The sequence below is a fragment of the Doryrhamphus excisus genome, linkage group LG7 (genome assembly GCF_037039965.1).
Source record: "Doryrhamphus excisus strain RoL-2023G ecotype Guam linkage group LG7, RoL_Dexc_Guam_v1.1, whole genome shotgun sequence".
Lineage (NCBI taxonomy): Eukaryota > Metazoa > Chordata > Actinopteri > Syngnathiformes > Syngnathidae > Doryrhamphus > Doryrhamphus excisus.
The window spans coordinates 4,321,633-4,343,875 of NC_136363.1; the positions used below are offsets into that span (position 1 = coordinate 4,321,633).

Genomic DNA, 22,243 nt, shown 5'->3' on the forward strand with positions numbered 1-22,243 from the left:
TAAGCCCCGGTCACAATACATGGGGTGTTTTTGTTAAGGATCGACCGATCGGCCGGCCGATATATCCGGCCGATATTTGTGTTCTTTACTTGAATCGGTATCAGCCGATACACGCATGAGTTTGCCGATGTATTTTTCCGCCGTTGTTTACATTACAATAAATATTTGTTTAAACTTGAGACCTGTAATATTTGTTATCATTGTCATTTTTGCATGTATAAATTGCGGGACCAAAAGCAGTATCGGCCACAAATATCGGCCCAAGCAAAATCGGCTAAGGATGATGGGGAAAAAAATCGGTATCGGCATCGGCCCAAAAAAAACCCATATCGGTCGATTCCTAGTTTTTATGTCGCACGCCACGCCAGGCCTGGCTGTGAGCGGTTACTTGCACGTAGTGAGTCGTAACGATCTCCGTGCGATTGCCACGTTATCGTACGGAGGCATGTTGTAAGTGCGATGAATGGAGACGTTTTTCCATCGTGGGTGCATTAAATTAAAACAGACCGTTTTGGAAATCCAAGGAAATACAGTGGAATAGGTGCAGATTCTGGAAGATCTACAAAACTTTCTGTGCAGGTTTATTGTGTGTAGCTGCTCTATAGGTGTCCACAAATGATCCTTATAGGTCTTCTTTAACCCTTAGATGCATGAGTGACTGGACCCTACACTCTTCCGTAAGTGGGTCAAAAATGACCCATACTAAAATCCATGCGTTTTTATGTCAATTTTGCCATTTTGGTTAGGAATAATCACTTGTATGATATTTAGTATTATATTTAGGAGTTGATAAGAATCAAAGGTTCCTATTGGATTCCATAGAAAATGCATGCAGGTCATTTTTGACCCACTTATGGAAGGTTGGGGCAGTCTTAAAATGTATTTTTATACATTTTAAGAAATTTTTAAGTTAAAAATGTGAATGGCATGATATCAAAAACATGTTTTTTGAGGAATACCTGGAATATGAAACGATAAAAAATTTTCATTACAAAGATATTTCAAGAAAACAACCTGACCGGGTCATTTTTGACCCACTTATGGAAGGTTGGGGTAGTAATACAAAAACTAAAATTTCTTAAAATGTATAAAAGTTAAGTTAAAAATGTGAATGGCATGATATCAAAAACATGTTTTTTGAGGAATACCTGGAATATGAAATGATAAAAAAAATTCTTTACAAAGATATTTCAAGAAAACAACCTGACCGGGTCATTTTTGACCCACTTATGGAAGGTTGGGGTAGTAACACAAAAACTAAAATTTCTTAAAATGTATAAAAATTTTAGTTAAAAATGTGAATGGCATGATATCAAAAACATGTTTTTTGAGGAATACCTGGAATATGAAATGATAAAAAAAATTTCATTACAAAGATATTTCAAGACAACAACCTGACCGGGTCATTTTTGACCCACTTATGGAAGGTTGGGGTAGTAACACAAAAACAAACATTTCTTAAAATGTATAAAATTTAAGTTAAAAATGTGAATGGCATGATATCAAAAACATGTTTTTTGAGGAATACCTGGAATATGAAATGATAAAAAAAAAAATTATTACGAAGATATTTCAAGAAAACAACCTGACCGTGTCATTTTTGACCCACTTATGGAAGGTTGGGGTAGTAACACAAAAACAAAAATTTCTTAAAATGTATAAAAATTTTAGTTAAAAATGTGAATGGCATGATATCAAAAACATGTTTTTTGAGGAATACCTGGAATATGAAATGATAAAAAAAATTTAATTACAAAGATATTTCAAGAAAACAACCTGACCGGGTCATTTTTGACCCACTTATGGAAGGTTGGGGTAGTAACACAAAAACAAAAATTTCTTAAAATGTATAAAAATTTTAGTTAAAAATGTGAATGGCATGATATCAAAAACATGTTTTTTGAGGAATACCTGGAATATGAAATGATAAAAAAAAAAATTATTACGAAGATATTTCAAGAAAACAACCTGACCGTGTCATTTTTGACCCACTTATGGAAGGTTGGGGTAGTAACACAAAAACTCAAATTTCTTAAAATGTTTAAAATTAAGTTAAAAATGCGACTGGCATGATATCAAAAACATGTTTTTTGAGGAATACCTGGAATATGAAATGATAAAAAAAAAAATTATTACGAAGATATTTCAAGAAAACAACCTGACCGGGTCATTTTTGACCCACTTATGCATCTAAGGGTTAAAAGCTCCTAATCATCTTTACTGTTTTAGTGACATCGCCCAGGGTTACGAGAACGTGCCCATTCCATGTGTGAACGCAGTGGACGACGAAGGCTGCCCTTCGGACTACAAGTACGTTTCGGAAAACTGTGAAACATCCGCAATGAACATAGATCGTAACATCACACATTTACAGGTAAGTACTTAGTACTCTGTACTGTACTTTTTCTGTTTCTGACGTATCACAGCACATCTCATACTTGTTCTCAGCACTGTGGCTGCACGGACGACTGCTCGTCCAGTAACTGTCTCTGCGGACAGCTCAGCATCCGGTGCTGGTACGACAAGGTAAAGAGAAAATGCGTATAATTTGGGGGCCAACCAGGGGTCTTAAACTCGCGGCCCCGGGAGCCAAATGCGGCCCGCGAGATGCTACTTTGAGGCCCCCCACCTTGATACCAAAAGTTTAATGTTGAAATGACACACCTTAAAGCTGTGTGCACACACCGGACACAATTAACATGATTTTTTTGCCCCGCCCATACTGTTACCCTACCCCTGTTACCCCGCCCTGTTTTTGCTTTGGATTAGCAATGAAGCTAAAGGCTTATGACGCTGGGTACAAATGCAGGAAATGATTTGGAATAAAACGGAAAATACACAAAATTAAAATTAAAATGAAAATTAAAATTAAAATTAAAATTAAAATTAAAATTAAAATTAAAATTAAAATTAAAATTAAAATTAAAATTAAAATTAAAATTAAAATTAAAATTAAAATTAAAATTAAAATTAGCCCACTGTGCAGCCTTTTACCATAATTATAGCTTAATATTTTTATTATATTCTCATAGCATTATTTATAACTCTTTATTTCTAAAATCACAAATACTTCAACTTGCTGATATAGTTCATCTTCAATGCATAAGGCTAAAAATAAACAAAAATTAAAATTAAAATTAAAATTAAAATTAAAATTAAAATTAAAATTAAAATTAAAATTAAAATTAAAATTAAAATTAAAATTAAAATTAGCCCACCGTGCAGCCTTTTACCATAATTATAACTTAATATTTTTATTATATTCTCATAGCATTGTTTTCCACAAAATAACATTCCAAAAATGAAAATGTTGACTTCAAAAGACTTGACTTGACTTTAATATATTCTATGGTCATATCACCTCATACGTCGGTATATGTATAAAAAAACAAACAAAAAAAATTTAAACTATATTAGGAAAGCAGGAAGTGAACAAATGTAACAGTTACTGATTGTAAAAGTACCAGATGGAGGGGTAGGATTTAATAAGCTTTGCTTCTTCCTACTCCTTTTGGACATGTGGAACATGTTGTTAAAGTTACGACGCCGCTCCCAGATGGAACAGAGTATGATGCTAACTTGCTAATTGGGTAAAATTAAGTTTCATTCATGTTCATGTTAAAGGTTAAATAACTGTTTATGTTGTACATTTGAATCTACCAACTGTATGTGGTTTCTTACGTTTTTCTTATTTGCTGTTTTATTATTATTTTACTTATTTATTACTGATTGATTGGTTTATTGTCTTTATTCTTAATTTGTTTATTTATTTATTTTTTATCTTATTTTGTGTATAGAAAAATAAAAATTAAGATATTTGAGAACAGTGGAAGGTTTTATCAGATATTTTGGTGTGGAATACTGGAACCAAAGTACTGAAAAAGTGTAGGGTATCGCAGAAGCAAAAGCATTGAAGATTTTTAAAAATATTTATTTATGATTTTTTTTATTTTTCATTGATTTTTTTTTTCAGTTTTTAATAAATGCGTTGTTTTTTTTTTTGTTTTTTTTTGAAAACCTGATGCGGCCCCGGCTTCCCCCAGAACCTAGCTCCGGTGTCCCCCCCCCCAGGTAAATTGAGTTTGAGACCCCTGAATTAAACCAATATGTTGCCCATCTCTATCTGCAGGACCAGCGGTTGCTTCAGGAGTTTAACAAGATCGAACCCCCACTTATATTTGAATGCAACATGGCCTGTTCTTGTCACAGGACATGCAAGAACAGAGTAGTGCAGGCTGGTATCAAGTAAGTATTAAACATTAAATGTACTGTAAAACTGCACTGCATTGCAAAATGCAAATTAGTCAATTTATTTAAATTTAAATCAGATTAATCAGTATACAAATGTATTAATCGACATGAAATATGCTTATTTTCCACTGTACAGTCATGCCTCATTTATTGTAGTTTAATTGATTCCAGACCTGGAATTTTCCCCATTCGTATTAAACCCAACAAATCTTCCTTCCCTTAGAGTTCGCCTTCAACTTTACAGGACTGAGAAAATGGGCTGGGGCGTTCGAGCGTTGCAGGACATTCCCCAAGGAAGCTTCATCTGCGAGTAAGAGAGGACCGCCCCCCCCCCCCGGGTCCCCACTCGCTAGAAATTCTTAGGTGAAATAATGTCTTCTTCCCATGCAGGTATGTAGGGGAGCTCATCTCAGATGCAGAAGCCGACGTCCGAGAGGATGACTCCTACCTTTTTGACCTCGACAATAAGGTACCCCTATATAAATTAACAAAAATACAAATGTGTCTTTATTTGAAACTCCTTATTTCTAAAATGACAAATACTTCAACTTGCTGATATAGTTCATCTTCAAACAGCTAAAATAATGCATAAGGCTAAAAATAACCAATTACCTAAAAATATTGACACTTACTATGGTACCCATTATGTCATTGGATGGTCATATGACCTCGTACTTCGGTACGTGACAAAAAATTTAAATAAAAATTAAAAAAACAATTTTTTTAGGATTAATTTTTTTAATTAAAAAAACAATATATATCACTATATTGACACTTACTATGGTACCCATTATGTCATTGGATGCTCATATCACCTCATATTTCAGTACGTGACTAAAATTAAAATTAAAATTAAAATTAAAATTAAAATTAAAATTAAAATTAAAATTAAAATTAAAATTAAAATTAAAATTAAAATTAAAATTAAAATTACTTAATTTTTTAGGATAGAAATTAAAATTAAAATTACTTAATTTTTTTAGGATACATTTTTTTTAATTAAAAAAACAATATATATCACTATACTGACACTTACTATGGTACCCATTATGTCATTGGATGCTCATATCACCTCATATTTTGGTACGTGACTAAAATTAAAATTAAAATTAAAAAAACTAAATTTTTTAGGATAAAAATTAAAAAATATAAAATAAAAAAAAACAAAAAAATACCCAAACTTTAATTATATTAGGAAAGCAGGAAGTGAACAAATGTAACAGTTACTGATTGTAAAAGTACCAGATGGAGGGGTAGGATTTAATAAGCTTTGCTTCTTCCTACTCCTTTTGGACATGTGGAACTGTGAACTGATTATGGGATGCATTCAATTGTAATCTGATGCATGTTCAAATGAAATTAAACCATTACCATTACCATTATTTTACACATGAAGGGTTCTGGGGGTTGTCCCTCTGCATGAGCCAAAAAGGCTGGATGGATCACTTTTTGTGGTTGACTACGGACTTAATACTTAAAACTTTATATATTTTTTCCCCAAAATTAAACATTTTAAATCATAAAATGGCTAAAAAATACACATATAAGCCATTATGACCACCACTAGGTGTCAGTAATGGTTCAGCGAGACAAGCACCAGACTTGATCAGCGGAACAAGAGGCTTTTATTGCAGGTTTAAATGATCACCACAATAATAACATAATCATAATTATACATAGTTGCAACCATAGCCCACAACTAAATCAATCAATTAACAGTGATAAATGAGGGATTACTGTATTTCTATTATGAAATGTGTTGATTTTATGAAGAATTTGTGAGGAGCCATGACCTCACCTTTCGGAATCGTACCCACCTCATCCAATCGTGCCCAAGCACCGTGTGTTTATTTGTATAATTGATGCCTAACATGTGTTTTCTTAAAGGACGGCGAGGTGTATTGTATCGACGCCCGTTACTACGGCAACATCAGCCGCTTCATCAACCACCTTTGCGACCCCAACCTCATCCCGGTGCGTGTGTTCATGCTGCACCAGGACCTGAGATTTCCTCGTATTGCTTTCTTCAGCTCCAGAGACATCCTAAGCGGCCAAGAGCTAGGGTGAGTGTGGACGTTTTAATATAATTAATCTAATGTATTTGTTTCTGCTGTAAACACCCTCATTTCAACATGGTAAAAAAATATAATAATTCCTAATATGTCTTTGCCCAATAGGTTTGACTATGGAGACCGCTTTTGGGACATTAAGAGCAAGTACTTTACCTGTCAGTGTGGCTCGGAGAAATGCAAACACTCTGCAGAAGCCATCGCTTTGGAACAGAGCAGACTGGCCAGAATTGAGGCCAGTCCAGAAGCGGGAGCAGACTGCGGATTAACAATACCCGGACACATTTAAAAAAACAAACAAACAAACTCACCCTTATTAACATGCTGCATTTAACAAAATATGAATTATTTCACATGTTGTGTTTTTTTTTAAATTTTATTTTATGTGATAGGAACATATTTGCAACATTAACTTTTATCATTCATGCTCTGAAAACACTCAATGCTTTGTTATACGAGACCAACTTTTGTTTACATACTGTATGCGTATTGTTAAACAGTGTATATTTGCCATTATGGAACACATACATTGTATATTGCCTGTCCTGCTAAGAAACAAGCATTTTTTTTACACAATCCATACACTTCTGACCTAACACGTAGTTGTACAGAGGAATAGGATTTCCACTTGTGTTGCCTTTTATTTTTTATTTTTTAACATATTTTTTACTTTACTACAATAAATTCCGGACAATGTTTTTCATATTGAATGCTACAAGACAATTTTGTTATGTCCTGCACCAGTTTGGAGACACTTTTGACAGGAGAAGATCAATATGGGAATTTATTACAGGTATGTACATATATCAGAGTGATGTAATGAGTGCTTCCCAACAGCAGGGGGTGCAATTTTCAGCAATTCCATTAAGGACCTTTTGGTATCAATCCGGTACCAAGTACGGTAAATACTGCACACTAATGCAAATACTGCTCATTTTTACTTGGATTTTGTTCATCATTATTGAATGTTGATGGGATATATCTTTAATCAAATCATTCTTGAATGTTAATGGGACTTTACGTGTAATCAAAAGGAACAACAAGTAGGCTACTACCAATGCACAACCATCTCTGTTTTGTTTGGCTAATATAATGTACTAAAAAGCTAATTCCATGTTGTAATTTTGTTTATTCGTTATTTTTGTGTTGCAGGTACTATCCCTCCTATATTATGTGTTTAAATAATGTTTAATTGCAAGCGAATTGCAAATAAGAGATTTATATTTTCATATTCCGCCGCTTACGATGTGGCGCGTGCACCTGCCCACTTCCGGTGAACGTCCCCCAAGCAGGTGCGCGTGTGTCGTCACTGCTTGGCAACTGCCTGGAAGGAAAAAGATTTGTTCCTTCAGCGCGTCTTTGTCTTTTTAAATCACTTTAACAGCACCATTTTTTTTTTCTTAAGGGCGTTTTTGGTTGAATTCGAGTAAAGCGACTTGTGAGTGGGAAGCCAACGAGGTGAAGGCGGTGTGGGAGAGGTGGAAAATGGGCAAAAAAGACAAGACAAATCCAGAGTCTCCGTACGGTGAGTTGACGTCGCCCGTTACCTTGTTCTGCTTTATAAAAAAACTAAAATTAAAACTACTGCTTTCTAAAAATTCGTATTAATGTAATAACTATCTGATTTTGTACGTTTAATTATGGTCTTATTTTATTTAAGATGTATTAACTTGTTCATGAAATGTCGATACATGTTGAATAAACTTTATTTATAAAAAAATAGGGATGGGCGATACATGCGGCACATTTTGGTATGTTGCTTAAAGTGATACTAAACCTTTACTTTTTACTTGGGAGAGGGAGAAATCAAGCTCATTGACTGATTGATAACATAAAACACAATATTTTAACAACTTATTTGTCAATTATATTTACAGCATATAGATACAACAGGCTTCCTGTGATTGTCTGGCGACCGAGTCTACTTAATGAACACAAGCGGTATACAAAATGGATGGATGCATACATACAACAATATAATGTAATGTAATAACAATACTTACAATTTTTGAGTAACAAAACTCAAAAGTGCAAATTAACCAACCTTAATTAAAAGCTTGGGCCAAGCTGTTTGATTTGAATTTTGCTTTTTTTTTTTTAAAACTCATTAATTTAATTTACTGAAATGCTTGAATTGTATTTCTTGATATTTGTTATGCTGTTCTGTTAGTAGAAGTAGAAAGTATATTGACAGTCTGGGAGGTTTGGTATGGCTACGGTAAATAAACCCTCCCTGCAGGTACGGTAAATACAGATTGGCTTTCATATCACGTTAAGTAACATCTAAAAACAGGAGAATAGGATGTTGACTAAAATGGCAAGTGCATTACAGACTTTATTTTAAGTCATTCAATCCCAGCCATTTTGCCAAAAGTCAACCCCTTCAGTACCGTCCATTTTAGATGATTTTGACTGATCAAGACACACAGAATATTGTGATCTATAGCGATATGAACATGGAATGTACCAAAAGAAAGATTAGACCTGTCTTTTCAAAATACTCAAAGACACTTTACAGAAGAATGGAGTTGAATAAAAGCAAGTAAACAGAGTAAAAGATACATTAAAATACAACATTCATTTGTTAATACACAGTTAAAACATGAGTAAAAGCGGGGCCGGGGGCACAACATAGGTAGGTTTCAGGAAAATTTTAGTTCCTGACTAAAAAAAAAAAAAAAAAAAAGCATAACTTTTTTCCAGCAAGTTTTTGGCTAAATTCCAAATTGTTAACTTTGGAGATCTTAATATTATATATATATTGCAGTGGTTAACTTATTTTTACACTTGTGTGGCCATTAAAATGAATTAATACAGAATTTTTTTCATTTCTATTTGAACAAATTAAAGGTCGAATCCTTAAGTGTGTTTGGACTTTTCAGTTCCAGTCTATAAATGAGTGGTTAGCATGTTCTAGCATGTTCGAGTCTAAATTGTCCATAGGTATGAATGTGAGTGTGAATGGTTGTTTGTCTATATGTGCCTTGTGATTGGCTGGCGACCAGTCCAGAGTGTACCCCGCGTTTTACCCAAAGACAGCTGGGATAGGCTCCAGCATAGCCCCGTGACCATGAATGTTTCCATTGTTGCTCCTCTTCACAAATTGACTCCTTTTTCCCTAATATTAGTAACTATAAGAAGGTTCTATCTCCATTTAGGAACTTTCATCAAATAATAAAAACGTGTCATAGATGCAGTTTGATTAGATGTTCAATTGCTTCATTGTCATTTGGGATTGGAGCCATAAACCATCGATACCATGCCCGCCGAGCGACCAATGAGGATTTAGGACTATGTTGCTCTCATATTACATGACAATAACTCATTGAATAACTCCAGTAGGACAGATTTTAGCCGTAATAAAAGTGAGAGGTCATTTATATGCAGCCACCGAGGCAGGAACCACAAACATTGTGAAATGTGACACCTGTGTCATTGCGAGAGGCCGAAAAACGGGTTCCTTTGTTGTAAGCGTTTCACCATGCTTCCTCTTGTCACGCTTGCCCATCTCGGATGATAAAACCATATAGTTATATTCTCTTTGGTATAAATGAAGTTATCATTATCAACTGTTCTACTTTGTGTTGTTGTTTTTTTTTTTTTACCGTACTGCACCTTCCTGCAATTAGTCATTCCTTTTGTTCCAGGAAGTGTTTTGGTTATTCCCGTAACAGCATTAACCTTATGATAATCATTACATTCGTAAAACCTGACAGTGCCTCACCTGTACAAATTCCTTCTCTGGTCTGTAGTTTGACTCTGTCAACCCACAAACAAGAAAAGTGTTAATGAGGTAATAATAAAATAAAATAAAAAAAATGTAATTTCAGGGGAACCGGCCCAGTATGACCCCACCTTCAATGGACCCATAAAGAAAAGGTGATTCTCACTTGAATGTCCTACTGCATTCCCCCATGAAGGTTTTTACCTCATCTTGTATTACCTGACTAAGTCACAATTAACTCCCCCACATTCCTTTGCTCTGCTGTTATATGCCCAGAGGATGCACTGATATCATCTGCTGCATACTGTTCACAGCCGTCATCGCTGGCTACCTCGCAGTCGGAATTTTAGGTGAGCACAAAGGGACAACATTTGCCACACGGAAACTTGTGGTCTCTTTACCGCATCTCTTTCTCCACTCTCCTTTGTAAGCCGCTCTTTTATTTCCTCATAGAGTTGTTGTTTTACATTACACTTCCTCTTATAATAGTAAAGCCACCGGTAGTCACATGTTGACTTTTGTGGATGCATGACCACACACAGTAAAGTAGCTAGTAACGTTTTGTCTTCCCATATGATACCATATATATCGCCGATACAGACCTGATATCAGCACAAATCATGGTAATGGTTTTATTTCATTTGAACATGCATCGGATTACAATTGAACGCATCACGTAATCAGTTCACAGTTCCACATGTCCAAAAGGAGTAGGAAGAAGCAAAGCTTATTAAATCCTACCCCTCCATCTGGTATGTTTACAATCAGTAGCTGTTACATTTGTTCACTTCCTGCTTTCCTAATATAGCTTACGTTGTTTTTTTTGTCTGTTTTTTTTTGTTTAATTTATTTTATTTTTATTTTTACTACTATTATTTTTATTTATTTTTATTTGTACTCCGGTTTCATCCCGCGTTCCAAAAACATGCTATGTTAATTGGTAATGGTTTTATTTCATTTGAACATGCATCAGATTACAATTGAATGCATCCCATAATCAGTTCACAGTTCCACATGTCCAAAAGGAGTAGGAAGAAGCAAAGCTTATTAAATCCTACCCCTCTATCTGGTGCTTATACAATCAGTAACTGTTACATTTGTTCACTTCCTGCTTTCCATAATATAGTTTAAGTTTTTTTTGTTTTTTTTTAATAATGTACCTCGTACCGAAGTACGAGGTGATATCATACATAAGTTTATTACTTATTTTTAATTAAAATTAAAATTAAAATTAAAATTAAAATTAAAATTAAAATTAAAATTAAAATTAAAATTAAAATTAAAATTAAAATTAAAATTAAAATTAAAATTAAGCACGCAGACCTCACAGCTAGGAGACCAGGGTTCAATTCCAGAGTTTGCATGTTCTCCCCATGCATGCGTGGGTTTTCTCCGGGTACTCCGGTTTCCTCCCACATTCCAAAAACAAGCTAGGTTAATTGACGATTCGAAATTGTCCATAGGTATGAATGTGAGTGTGAATGGTTGTTTGACTATATGTGCCCTGTGATTGGCTGGCCACCAGTCCAGGGTGTACCCCGCCTCACGCCCGAAGACAGCTGGGATAGGCTCCAGCACCCCCGCGACCTTCGTGAGGAAATGCGGTAGAAAATGAATGAATAATGTACGTCGTACCGAAGTAGTGATATTACTCAGCAAGCGATAGGCGGCAAAATAAAAATTGACCCATTTGCTGAAAAAAATATGAGTGAAAACTATAATAAGTTAACTATAACTATAATAAGTTTCAAAATACACGGGTTTACATGTGTACATTGCCTAAATGAACCGGCCTTGCCTTATCTCGTTAAAGCAGGAGTGCCCCATTTGCCGTGAACTCGGCCACTCTATTGCTGTCATCAAAGTCATTCCAATGCGCAGCACCTAATCCCTTATCTTAAGTCAATACAAAGTCTGTGTGCAGACAGCTCGGTTCGACCTCATTAAGTGACGTCACTGGATGCCATTGACTTGAATTTCTATTGATTCTGCTATTTGGTAACAATCAACCCAACAAAGAGGGTGGATCATTCACTGTTACAACAGTTTTCCAAGTGTAGAGAGGAAAATAACTATTTGATGATATCTTCTCAAGGGACAATACTATCAAGATGAAACTTGGATACATTTAGCCACTATGGCCGCCACCTGTGGAACAGCCTGCCGGAGAGCAGTCCTATTTTATGCTTTTAGTCTTTAGCTTTTAACTCCTCCTGTTTCCTTAAGTGGGGGGCCTCCACACTGGGGGCTGTGTTGGGTCTGCTGATGGGGGTGCTGTCCTTGGGTCCCTTCGACCCGGCCGGCTGGGGGTTCCTCCCTTAAATGTGGGGGCCCGCCCATTTGTCAGAGTCAGGGGGCCCCGGTGCTGGTCCCCCGATGGCACGGCCTGCGGCTCCTCCCAGTGTGGACGGCCCCAAAGGTGGCGTTTCCTTGATCCCCAGTGCCATGCCATGTTTCCCTACTGTGTGTGATGTCTATGTCTATTACTTTATTTAGCCATGTTTATGCTTGCAAAAAAATACTAAACTCATCACACAGTAACTTAACACTCCAAAGGTGTACCTAAAAAATATACAAAGAAGTACCAATATGAGTTTTGAAGTTTCCCATTCTGCATTGCGTCTGAGCAAAGCAGTTCATTGGAGGACATGCGGCATAGAAAGTGGTTAGCGCACAGGCCACACAGCTAGGAGACCCAAGTTCAATCCCACCCTCAGCCATCTCTGTGTGGAGTTTACATGTTGTCTTCGTGCATGCGTGGGTTTTCTCCGGGTACTCCGGTTTCCTCCCACATTCCAAAAACATGCTAGGTTAATTGCCGACTCCAAATTGTCCATAGGTATGAATGTGAGTGTGAATGGTTGTTTGTCTTTATGTTCCCTGTGATTGGCTGGCCACCAGTCCAGGGTGTACCCCGCCTCTCGCTCGAAGACAGCTGGGATAGGCTCCAGCACCCCCCGCGACCCTTGTGAGGATAAGTGGTAGAAAATGAATGAATTAATATTATATATGATATATAATATATATTTTTATTCCTCTTACCAGCTTGGATTTATGGAGATCCCCGGCATGTCCTTTATCCGAGGAATTCAACTGGATGGTTTTGTGGCACTGGACCAAATAAGTAATGAACTTTAACCTGAATTCATTTCAAAAATTTCAAACCATGTGACCAATATTGTGACCATGTGACCATGCGTTTCCTCTCAGAGACCGACCATCGCTGATGTACATTGACATTGTCAAATGTTCGACGTCTGTCAATGTGATGGCGACGGCTCTCAATGGCTTCCAGTGTCCAACCACGCAGGTACAGCGTTGTTATTAATTGCAGCCAAAGCGTTGCTAACATTTCAGCCGATCTTCCTCATTTACCACCCATCAGATATGCGTGGAGACGTGCCCGACTAATTTCTCCGCTGTGGGGCTGCCTGCATACATTGCGGATGTAAAACCTGCAGATGTTTTCAGCCAAAGTCTGTGTGCACCATCCATAAACCTGTCAAGTACTGAGATGGTAAGCTGCTTTAAGAAAAGGAAGTGCATTGTGTTTGTAACATGTTTGTTTTTTTTTTTAGTCTGTTAAAGAAATAGTGGAGAAGGAGCTGTGTCCTTTCTATACCATTCCCACAACGGCTGGTAAGTGGAAATTATGCAAGTCTGATGTTTTGTTATTATTACGTTTCATCGTGGGCGGCGTGGCACCCTAGCTTCCTCTGTCAGTTTTATGTGTTTAGCTTATTAGTGTTATGTTATTAGTGTTTCATTAAAGAATGTAAATTATAGCCTATACCTTTAATAAATAGTTTATTATTGCAACTGAAAGTGGGTGGTTGAGGTAGCTCGGCCATCAGGTCCGCATGCCTCCCTGGTGAGGTGTTCCAGGCATGCCCAGCCGGGAGAAGGCCCCGGACAGAGCTCGATCACGCTGGAAGGATTATGTCTCACAACTGGCCTGGGAACACTTCGGGGTCCTGCCGGTGGACGGGGACCGGGAAGTCTGCCCCCATGACCCGGACCGGATAAGTGGAAGAAAATGGAATTCATTCATTCATTTTCTACCCGCAAGGGTCGCGGGGGTGCTGGAGCCTATCCCAGCCGTCTTCGGGCGAGAGGCAGGGTACACCCTGGACTGGTGGCCAGCCAATCACAGGGCACATATAGACAAACAACCATTCACACTTTGTTGATTTTGTTTTGTAAGACTTAGTCTTAGGCTGCGCGATGGTTGAGTGGTTACTGCGTTAGCCACACAGCTAGGAGACCCGGGTTCAATTTCCCGTTCAGACTTCTCTGTGTGGAAACCAACCAGCAACCAATAAATGAGCCCATTTTATAATATCCAGAATTTCATATTTTGCACTATATGGATGTTTGTGCCACATAGAAATATGCAGTATTCCAAATTGTATCTTTACCTGCATTATGGAGTTGGATTCTCATTTGAGATTTTGTGAGGTCTGCGTGCTAACCACTAGTCCACCGTGAAGCCTATGGAATGGAATAGGACTGGAAATTACTATTTTTATTTTCATTATTTCCTCCAAAGGTTTCTCTAAAATGATTAAATGAAGTGTGACAATTTTACCATCCCTTGTTTTTGTAGTACTCGGAAGATGTCTGCCTGATATCAGAGCGCTCGGGCAGATTCCCCCAGAGTTTTCCAACATTCCGGGCTTGCCGGCATCTGTCAGCGACACGGCCAACCTCATCAAGAACGGCACTGGGTAAGGAGCGGCTCTTACGTTGTTTTGGAAACAAATACAAATGCACCTCATTTGAATAATGTTGTTGTTTTTCTCCTTCATCACTAGCAAAGGGTCGGTGGATCCGTGAGTGTGTCAATCCCTTAGAGTAGAGTCTGGTTGTAGTTACTCTCGTTGCTGTGCTCAAGTCAGGATGCACAGCGGTGTTGGATGTCATGTGAAACACTCCTGAGAGATATGTTATATATATATAAGTTAACAGTAGTGGTCCACTTAGACTTTTATGTTTGCATGCTGTGTTTGGATCTCAGAAGTCATGCAGTGGAGAGAAAATTCACCCAAAATCATCAAAACAATTTAAAAAAATCTATAAATAGATTTTTAATATTCAGAATGGCTGTCAGTTGTGTATTTTTCTTTACCACTGCATAAACGTTAGTACTACTAGTATTATCACAGCATGCTTTGAGAAAATGATATTTTGCCATTACTTTCCATTGATTGATAAATGTATATATTTTCAATAGGGACATATTGAACGGCTTCAATGCCAGGGACATTGGCGTTCGAATCTTTGAGGATTTTGCATCATCGTGGCCCTGGATTCTTGCGTGAGTTGACACCGCCACCTGTTGGCGGACACTGACAACAGCAAATACTCAACAATGGACTTGACACGGCTGCCATGTTTAGATTAGAGTGCAACATTTTCATTCATTCATTCATTTTCTACCGCTTATCCTCACGAGGGTCGCGGGGGGTGCTGGGTGTCTTCGGGCGACAGGCCGGGTACACCCTGGACTGGTGGCCAGCCAATCACAGGGCACATAGAGACAAACAACCATTCACACTCACATTCATACCTATGGACAATTTGGAGTCACCAATTTTGGAATGTGGGAGAAAACTGGAGAGAACCCATGCAGAGATAGCCGAGATGGCCCTGGTCTCCTAGCTGTGAGGTCTACGCGCTAACCACTCGTCCACCGTGCAACCCGCAACATTTTCATTTGACTTAATATTATGAATATCTATACATTGTATATTTGTTTTAATGGATATTTGTATTTGACTGTGTTTTAGTGGTCTGGTAATAGCAATGCTGCTCAGCTTGTTGTTCCTGTTGCTGCTGAGATTCATTGCTGGTATCATGGTGTGGGTCCTTATTGCAGCGGTCCTTGCCACCGGGGCATACGGTAAGCTCAACATCTCTTTTCATTCTCGCTACTTTAAGTGGAAATTAAAAAATAGAGTAAAGACAAGACACAATTGATATTATCCAATTGTTGTAAGGTGGATGTCGTTGCAACAGGGATTTGGCACTGCTACTGGGAGTACGATAACTACAAGAACCAGTCTGCTTCCATCACGGATATCGGGTTCACCACTAACTTCGACGTTTATCTGCAAGTGCAAGAGACCTGGTTAGCCTTCTGTGAGTCCGAATGTATTTTTACTTAACAATGTACACAGTTTTTTTTTTTAATCCTGCAAATATTAGAAAGAAAAAAGAAGATGCTGCACATATAATAAGCTTCTAAAGCTTACAGTCAATTGTTGGCTAACCGATGTCATACACTAAAGCGAGTAGCGGCAATGCCCACAATGCCTTCTAAAAATATAATTTAAAAAAAATCAGCAATAATTTTACAAGAATAAAATCAAAATATTAAGAGAAATAGTTTACAAGTTTACAAGAATAGTGCTATAATGGCGTATGTTAATGTTATTGAGGAAAAAATACTGTAATTTTAGTAGTGTGTAGTTGTTCGTTCGTTCTTTCATTTTTTACCGCTTATCCTCACTGGAGCCTATCCCAGCTGTCTTCGGGCGTGAGGCGGGGTACACCCTGGACTGGTCGCCAGCCAATCACAGGGCACATATAGACAAACAACCATTCACACTCAACCATTCATACCTATGGACAATTTGGAGTCGCCAATTAACCTAGCATGTTTTTTTGGAATGTGGGAGGAAACCGGAGTACCCGAAGGAGAAAACCCACGCATGCATGGGGAGAACATGCATGCGTCTGCGCGCTAACCACTTGACCACCGTGCAGCCTATGTTAATGTTATAGAGGAAAATACAGTACTTTTAGTAGTGTATAGTTAACATTTTTGGAAAATTAGTTTGCAGAAAAAGTTGCAATATTACAACTTTCTTCCTGCAGGGACTATTGTGTCATTAATATATTGTGATACTTTAAATGCCTTTATACTTGTATTACACATTGCGGTAAATATAAATAAGCCATTTATGACTTAAATAAAACTGTTACTCGTTTGTGCCACAGTAAATGTGTTCTGTAGGGGATCTTATGAGGAACAGGAAGTGATGTCGGAGGTCGGGGCTTGTTGGGGATTATGGCTCCAGTTGCCCCGTACTGATATTATGATGTATTTGTTATTGTGCTGTGCCTGTTCTGGCCATCAGATCTGGTGCTTGTCTCACCAAACTACACCTAGTGGTCAATGTAGAGTACAGCAGTTACTATTGTATTGTACGTCATTAAATAATCATCTTGTTCTTGGTCAGTTAAAACTTGTTTGCTCCCCAGTAATCATCCTTTGTGTGGTCGAGGCTATCCTGATCTTAGTCCTCATCTTTTTGCGGACCAGAATCCTCATCGCCATTGCGCTCATAAGAGAAGCCAGCAAGTGAGTTATCCATTCTTTTTATTTATAGTGTCTTAGAACAGTCTGGAAGATGAGCTAATGTGTCTTCCACAGGGCCATCGCCGTCATGATGTCCACTCTGCTTTACCCTCTGGTCACCTTCGTTCTCCTGGTGGTTTGTGTGGCTTACTGGGGTGCCGTGGCTTTGTATCCTTCTATTCTGTGACGGCTTGTGTGTGTTCAGTACATACAGCCTGCAGCATTTGTTTTTCTCCTGAAGTCATCAATACAGATATTTGGCCACCTCCGGAGGCCCCATCTACAAAGTGGTTGCTCTCAATTCCAGCACGAGTGACTGTCAGAGCATCAATGGCACCGTGGATTGTGATCCTCAGGTAAATGGGTTGAATATGAGCCCCGTGTGGATGGAATCAGAATACTGTGATACTGCAGTGAAACCTCTAAGGTCAATCACATTATTTTCCAGGACACTAGTTGACCTTTTGATTTTATCGGATTTTCAGAAACAGTTTTAAGCAAGAAAGGTGTTGTCTGCCTTGGTTAGGTACTGCTATAGTGTATGCTAACCATAAAATATACGTGAACCCAGGTTCTATTCTACGTTAGAACTTAATCTGAATTTAATAAAAGACAAAATGTATCTGTTTGAGCTTTTCTTAACATTGGCTGAACTGAGTTTGTGTAAATTATTTGACCTCAGGGACATTAGAGGTTCCATGATGAGTACATCTGGAAAAGATTGTCCAAAATGTCTTAAATTTCTTATTTTTCGTCCCTTTGTATTGAGTTGTGGACTCCTATTGAGCAGCTACACACAATAACCAGCATAGAAAGCTTTCCAGATCTTCCAGAATCTGCACCTATTCAGCTGTATTTCTTTGGATTCCAAGCTTCTCACAAAAACGGTCTGTTTTAATGTATTCCACTCATGGCCCGCCTCCAGGCACGCCTACTCCGCTGTGGTTGGTCACACTGACAAGTGCTTAAAAGGACTTTGGATTTGTACCGCTGGCTACAAACCCAACTTTATAGAAGTTGATAATAAATGGCTCCTCTGTGACATCACAAAGGAACAGTTTTACCACGCCTTTTGAAACAGAGCGGTTTGAGTCATCCAAAACTTCATTCAGAGCTCACTTCCAAAATGCGCAAACCTCATTTTCTGAAACTTTGGCATTGTTTAACATGAAAATACAACAGTGTTGCTGCATTTATAGGTCACAAAGGTTGAAAAATCATAATAGGTCCCCTTCAAGGAAAAGCTTATGCTATAACTCTATGTGATTAAAAACATTCATTCATTCATTTTCTACCGCTTATCCTCACGAGGGTCGCGGGGGGTGCTGGAACCTATCCCAGCTTGGGGCAAGAGGCGGGGTACAACCTGGACTGGTCGCCAGCCAATCACAGGGCACATATATGCAAACAACCATTCACACTCACATTCATGTGATTAAAAATTCATAAAATGTGAAGATGCATGCTTTTTCTTGGACTATTTACTATATCTTGTATTGATCCACTCATAGTTTTTCCTGCTCCTTTTTTTAGACCTTCAACGCATCAACCTACTCATCTTGCCCGTCCGCTGCATGCATTTTTGTTAAATACAACGACGAGGGCATCTTCCAGAGGAACCTCTTCAACCTTCAAATCTACAACGTGGTGGCCTTTCTCTGGTGCGTCAACTTTGTCATCGCTTTGGGGCAGTGCACCCTTGCCGGTTCATTTGCGTCCTACTACTGGGCCTTCTCCAAACCCGACGACATCCCCACATTCCCCCTCTTTGCTGCTTTTGTGCGCACACTAAGGTATGTTGAGTTGCTTAGGTAGAACGTGAATAAAAGAAACGCTTAATGGCTGCAGTTGAAATGTCTTCATTCCAGGTACCATGTAGGCTCACTGGCATTTGGTGCTTTGATCCTGACACTAGTGCAGGTGGTGAGAGTCATCCTGGAGTACATTGACCACAAAACCAGAAGTAAGACCTCACCCATGACTGCACATCAGGGTGTCCAAATGAAACGCAAATAAAAGGATGCGGGGGGGGGGGGGCAACAGCAACAATACTGTAAACTACTGTCAGTGCAAAATGCAAGCACAGCAGTGATATTATGGATTCTACCACGGCAACTAAGTCATTTGGATTGTTAACCGCTGCAAGAAAGTGTTGCGAATATACTATGAAAGTACAGTTACTGTACAGTAACTGAATTAACACAACACTAAGAGTATAACACATCATATGAAACACAAGAATCAGAATCAGGATGACCTTTATTGTCATTTTACATACAGTAGAATGAAATTGCAGCAGCTCCATTTTCAGTGTAAGACAGTATGACAGTACAAAATATAGAAATTAGAAGAATAAATAGAAGAATTAGAAGAATAAATAACGAAGGGTCTACACTGTAGAGGACGATTGGTTGCCTTGGTTACATCTTGTTGAGGGAGATGATGGCTTGAGGAAAGAAACTGTTTTTTTAGTCTATATATAGAAATCTGCACAAAAAGCACGTAAATAAACTGCCATATGTAAAAAAAAAAAATCCTTTAGTCCGAGGGGCGTCAACATAAGCTGAATTAATTATATTTAAAAAATACGCTGACGGTGGGCGGCACGGCGGTCGAGTGGTTAGCGTGCATGCCTCACAGCTAGGAGACCAGGGTTCGATTCCACCCTAGTCCATCTCTGTGTGGAGTTTGCATGTTCTCCCCGTGCATGTGTGGGTTTATTTAGCCATATTTATGCTTGCAAAAAATACTAAACTCATCACACAGTAACTTAACACCCCAAAGGTGTACCTAAAAAATATACAATGAAGTACCAATATGAGTTTTGAAGTTTCCCATTCTGCATTGTGTCCGAGCAAAGCAGTTCATTGGAGGACATGCGGCATGGAAAGCGGTTTAGTGCGCAGGCCACACAGCTAGGAGACCCGAGTTCAATCCCACCCTCGGCCATCTCTGTGTGGAATTTACATGTTCTCTCCGTGCATGCGTGGGTTTTCTCCGGTTTCCTCCCACATTCCAAAAACATGCTAGGTTAATTAGCGACTCCAAATTGTCCATAGGTATGAATGTGAGTGTGAATGGTTGTTTGTCTATATGTGCCCTGTGATTGGCTGGCCACCAGTCCAGGGTGTACCCCGCCTCTCGCCCAAAGACAGCTGGGATAGGCTCCAGCACCCCCCGCGACCGTTGTGAGTAAAAGCGGTAGAAAATGAATGAATGAATGAATACACTGCTGTTCATTCTTTGTTTTGGTTTCTAACTATTGCAGTGCAAATATAGTACATATTAAAACCCAAAAGAGTATGTTTAAATGTCACCCAGTACATGACATCTCCACTATAATATGCTTACTAACATGTTTTTTGTTTTCATGACTCCCAGTGGCTCAGAACCCAGTAGCACGTTTCATCCTGTGCTGCATGAAGTGCTGCTTCTGGTGCCTGGAAAAGTTCATCAAGTTCCTCAACAGAAATGCATACATTATGGTGATGCTTCACTCCCAGTTACCGTATACTCAATCTATACACAATCTGATTTTATTATTAATATTTTTTCATAATATGTTCCACAGATTGCCATTTACGGGAAGAACTTCTGTACCTCAGCCAGAAATGCTTTTTTTCTGCTCATGAGGAACATCATAAGGTTTGTATGGATGTGTAACTTCATATATTTATACTCCTAACATGTCCCTTACTTGACAGGACCGTGGTGCTTGATAAAGTGACTGACTTGCTGATTTTCTTTGGGAAGCTCCTTGTAGTGGGCGGGGTTGGTATGTATTTTTTTTCTTTTTAGCCTTTGCTGTATTATTGTACATATAATGAACTGTTACATATGTTTTTTTTTTCCCAGGTGTATTGTCCTTCTTTTTCTTCTCCGGTCGAATACTTCTACCAGGCACCACTTTCCGCACAGAGACCCTCAACTACTACTGGATGCCAATAATTGTATGTATTCCAGTTTTTTCAGTCAATCCAGTTTTGTCTTGATGTTTTTTTTTTCCTCCCAATTGCAGACCGTGGTGGTTGGTAGCTACCTCATAGCTCATGGTTTCTTCAGCGTGTACAACATGTGTGTGGATACGCTCTTCCTCTGCTTCTGTGAGTACACCATGGCAAAGTATTAACATTTCATATATAAAAGTAAGCAAAAATACCGATGTAATTAACTTTCCACAGTGGAGGACTTGGAGCGCAACGACGGTTCCCAGCAGAAACCGTACTTCATGCCCAAAAACCTCATGAAGATCCTCAACAAATCCAACAAGACACCCAAACAGAAAAAAAAGTGAACTAGTTGACACGGCACCTCCATACTATTTGCACGTTTACCAAAAACTATTTGCTGATTTTGCACTTTTTCAACATCTAAACATGTTAATAACGACTTGTAAAAGAACTGAGCCTTAGAATGGAAGATGGAAAAATCTTGAGTTGCTTCAAAAAAATATTCTGTTCATGTCATTTTGTGTTAATAGTTTTCTCTGCTGCGCACATTATCCCTGTTCATGTTTAATATATTGCAAATATTTTATATTTACTTTTTTTTTTAAATATTGTTGCAAAACAATGTTTTTTACCATCTTAAAATTGTTGATTTGTAATTAAAAAAATGTTGAGAGAAAAGTTCAAGACACTCAAACATTTGGAAGTGCTTGAGTTTACATGAAGCCTCGTAATAGTGATGTTGAATTTTTGTTTCAACATACTAACAAAAAATAAATTTCATAGAGAATAATTCATTTTTACATTCAGAAAACGATGTAAAATAATTATGATGAATGGATTCAATTTAGTGTTTACCTTTATCAAAACGCTGGCAACTTTTTTTGCC

General features: G+C 38.1%; 2 protein-coding genes across 3 annotated transcripts in view; both read left to right on the top strand.

Moving 5' to 3' along the window:
• Positions 1 to 7,025, top strand: part of ehmt2 (euchromatic histone-lysine N-methyltransferase 2) — a 23,692-nt gene extending 16,667 nt beyond the window's left edge. Inside the window, exons 20-26 of the mRNA XM_058047531.2 lie at positions 2,230 to 2,374; positions 2,449 to 2,526; positions 4,130 to 4,245; positions 4,475 to 4,561; positions 4,642 to 4,720; positions 6,139 to 6,314; positions 6,429 to 7,025. Coding sequence (XP_057903514.2) covers positions 2,230 to 2,374; positions 2,449 to 2,526; positions 4,130 to 4,245; positions 4,475 to 4,561; positions 4,642 to 4,720; positions 6,139 to 6,314; positions 6,429 to 6,609 — 862 coding nt within the window. The 3' untranslated portion in view covers positions 6,610 to 7,025. The remainder of the gene's footprint in view (positions 1 to 2,229; positions 2,375 to 2,448; positions 2,527 to 4,129; positions 4,246 to 4,474; positions 4,562 to 4,641; positions 4,721 to 6,138; positions 6,315 to 6,428) is intronic.
• Positions 7,026 to 7,613: 588 nt separating this feature from the next.
• slc44a4 (solute carrier family 44 member 4) lies at positions 7,614 to 22,012 on the top strand. 2 transcript variants are annotated; one of them, XM_078791925.1, is made up of 23 exons: positions 7,614 to 7,845; positions 10,151 to 10,199; positions 10,321 to 10,394; positions 13,090 to 13,168; positions 13,255 to 13,354; positions 13,430 to 13,561; positions 13,623 to 13,683; positions 14,651 to 14,771; positions 14,859 to 14,876; positions 15,278 to 15,361; positions 15,834 to 15,946; positions 16,063 to 16,185; positions 17,311 to 17,410; positions 17,483 to 17,575; positions 17,661 to 17,763; positions 18,941 to 19,200; positions 19,276 to 19,370; positions 20,789 to 20,892; positions 20,979 to 21,052; positions 21,112 to 21,182; positions 21,263 to 21,357; positions 21,426 to 21,510; positions 21,589 to 22,012. In XM_078791925.1, exons 1-23 carry the CDS (start codon positions 7,806 to 7,808, stop codon positions 21,699 to 21,701), a joined length of 2,187 nt encoding a protein of 728 aa, XP_078648051.1. In that variant the 5' UTR covers positions 7,614 to 7,805; the 3' UTR covers positions 21,702 to 22,012. The 2 variants fall into 2 exon arrangements, with proteins under 2 accessions (XP_078648051.1, XP_078648052.1); XM_078791926.1 differs by lacking the exon at positions 14,859 to 14,876 and having other exon boundaries at positions 21,589 to 22,011.
• The last annotated feature ends 231 nt before the right edge of the window (positions 22,013 to 22,243 follow it).